The sequence below is a fragment of the Mizuhopecten yessoensis genome, unplaced genomic scaffold, assembly GCF_002113885.1.
Source record: "Mizuhopecten yessoensis strain PY_sf001 unplaced genomic scaffold, ASM211388v2 scaffold1411, whole genome shotgun sequence".
NCBI lineage: Eukaryota > Metazoa > Mollusca > Bivalvia > Pectinida > Pectinidae > Mizuhopecten > Mizuhopecten yessoensis.
In genome coordinates, this window is record NW_018404033.1 from 239,688 (window position 1) to 242,316 (window position 2,629).

Consider the following 2,629-nt stretch of genomic DNA (forward strand, 5'->3'; position numbering starts at 1 on the left):
AATTGTAAATTTCAGGACCCCCGAGCTATCCGTTCTCCCTTGGGGAGGGGGTAAAGTTTACTATAGTTTATATAGGGAAATAACACTTTTGGGTATATATTTTATCCATTTTCAGCAGAAAATTACTCAAACTTAGTCAGAATCATCTTTGGTGAATGAGAGTATTACTTTGGAAAATTGGGATTCCTGCCCCATTCCCAGGGGCTAGGGCAGGGCCCCAAAGGGAACATTTACCAATATTTTCAAATTCTTATCCTTTGATGACATGACAAGTATTGTATTTCACTTAGTTTACATGCTGATTTCCACATCACATCTAAACAACAAAATAAAGCTACCAGTACCTATGATATAACTCAGGTGACCGCTTCCTGGGATTTTGGGTTGTTATTGTGAATAATTTTGTGTGTATCCATTTCTTTGTCTGTACAGAATTCCATTCACCACATAATATCATAGATGTATTATTAAAAACTTGTAGGGTTGACAAAAAGTTTTCAAAGAAAAGTGGGGAATCTTGATTTGGAACATATAAACATGCAAGTGTTAATCTATTTTGGTTTATTAGCTCACCTGGCCCGAAGGGCCCAGTGAGCTTATGGCAAGCTTATGGCATGGTGCGGCGTCCGTCGTCCGTCCGGCGTCAACTTTTTACTTTAAACAACTTCTACTCAGTAACCAAAAGGCCTAGGGTGATGATAAATGATGATAAATTTCAAGAAAATGTGAAATTAATACCAAGTGAGCGATTCAGGCCCATTGGGCCTCTTGTTTTTCTCCTACTATACAAGTGAAGGGATTTAAACCAAATGCAGTCTGAAGCATGCTAAGGGACAAAAGAATCAATTTTGTTTAAACTGAGGTGTGTGGACCTCCTTCTTTGGGGCAGATGAGTGGGACCCATTAGGGGAAATAGAGGAAAACATTAAAGATCCTTCTCCTTTTGTACCGTTGAAGGGATTTTAACCAAACTTGTTCTAGAGAATCTTTGGCCGAAGGGAATTGAATATTTATAAATGGAAGATGTGTCTGAAGCATGCTTAGGGGGAAAAAACTCTATTTGTTCAATTTGTATAAAATGGTGCATGTAAGGCCCAATAGGGGGAATAGAGGGAAATTGGGACATAACATGAAAACTCATTTTCTTGGTGTCTTTCCCACCAAAACAGATTTATATGTAGTTCTTCTTGCAAATTTGTTTCTTGGACTCTTTTGATAAACCTGTTTGGTACTCAGCAGGTTTTAAATTAAAAAATAAAATACCAGGTGAGCTATTAAGGCCCCTGGGCCTCTTGTATTGAATCACATCAGGGATAAAACTGTCTGATTGAATTACATCAGGGATAGAACTGTCCTATTGAATCACATCAGGGATAGAACTGTCTGATTGAATCACATCAGTGTGATTGAACTGTCTGATTGAATCACATCAGCGATAGAACTGTCTGATTGAATCACATCAGGGATAGAACTGTCTGATTGAATCACATCGGGGATAAAACTGTCTGATTGAATCACATCAGTGATGGAACTGTCTGATTGAAACATCAGGGATGGAACTGTCTGATTGAATCACATCAGGGATAGAACTGTTTGATTGAATCACATCAGTGATGGAACTGTCTGATTGAATCACATCAGGGATATCACTGACTGATTGAATCACATCAGGGATAGAACTGTCTGATTGAAACATCAGGGATAGAACTGTCTGATTGAAACACATCAGGGATAGAACTGTCTGATTGAAACATCAGGGATAGAACTGTCTGATTGAAACACATCAATGATGGAACTGTCTGATTGAAACATCAGGGATGGAACTGTCTGATTGAATCACATCAGGGATAGAACTGTTTGATTGAATCACATCAGTGATGGAACTGTCTGATTGAATCACATCAGGGATATCACTGACTGATTGAATCACATCAGGGATGGAACTGTCTGATTGAAACATCAGGGATATTACTGACTGATTGAATCACATCAGGGATAGAACTGCCTAATTGCTATGTGTGCTTGGTTTTTCCTATGTCTAGCTTTGTAGTGAATAAGAAAGAAATAAGTTTGTTCTGATTTGTGTCAATGCATGAATTGAGACTACTCTTAAAATGATAACACTGAAAATGAAGCTTGCTTTTTCTTTGATGATCAGGATATCTCAACGTTATTGTTTATTTTTGTATTTTAAGGGAAATACGTGACCCACAGTTTCATCCCAAAAACCTAAGTAATAAAGCGGCAAAAGACCTGTATGAACGATTCCAGAAGGTAGAGCAGGATTACCGCCACCAATTCTCAGGTACCAGTAATGAATTGTTCTTACCATATTGACTGTTGGGATGTGGTGATTGATTATCATAAGCTCAAATACTTTAAATTAGAAAAGATAAATTGTATTGTTTTAAAATCTTATACAGTGGCCCCCACTTATTATTAGCTCACCTGGCACGAAGTGCCAAGTGAGCTTATGCCGTGGCGCGGCGTCCGTCGTCCGTCCGTCCGGCGTCAATATTTTACTTTAAACGACTTCTTCTTAATAACCGAAAGGCCTAGGGTGATGATATTTGGCCAGAAGCAAACTGGGATGAAGGGCTACCAAGTTTGTTCAAATAAATGACCTTCA

The 2,629-nt window shown here is 38.5% G+C and overlaps 1 protein-coding gene across 1 annotated transcript in view; it reads left to right on the plus strand.

Moving 5' to 3' along the window:
• The window catches only part of LOC110462016 (disks large homolog 5-like), a gene marked incomplete at its 3' end in the record, with an annotated part of 193,122 nt that extends 190,817 nt beyond the window's left edge, over window positions 1–2,305 (plus strand). The window contains exon 24 of the mRNA XM_021515790.1: window positions 2,196–2,305. Within this exon, the coding sequence (XP_021371465.1) occupies window positions 2,196–2,305 (110 nt within the window). The remainder of the gene's footprint in view (window positions 1–2,195) is intronic.
• Window positions 2,306–2,629: the final 324 nt, after the last annotated feature.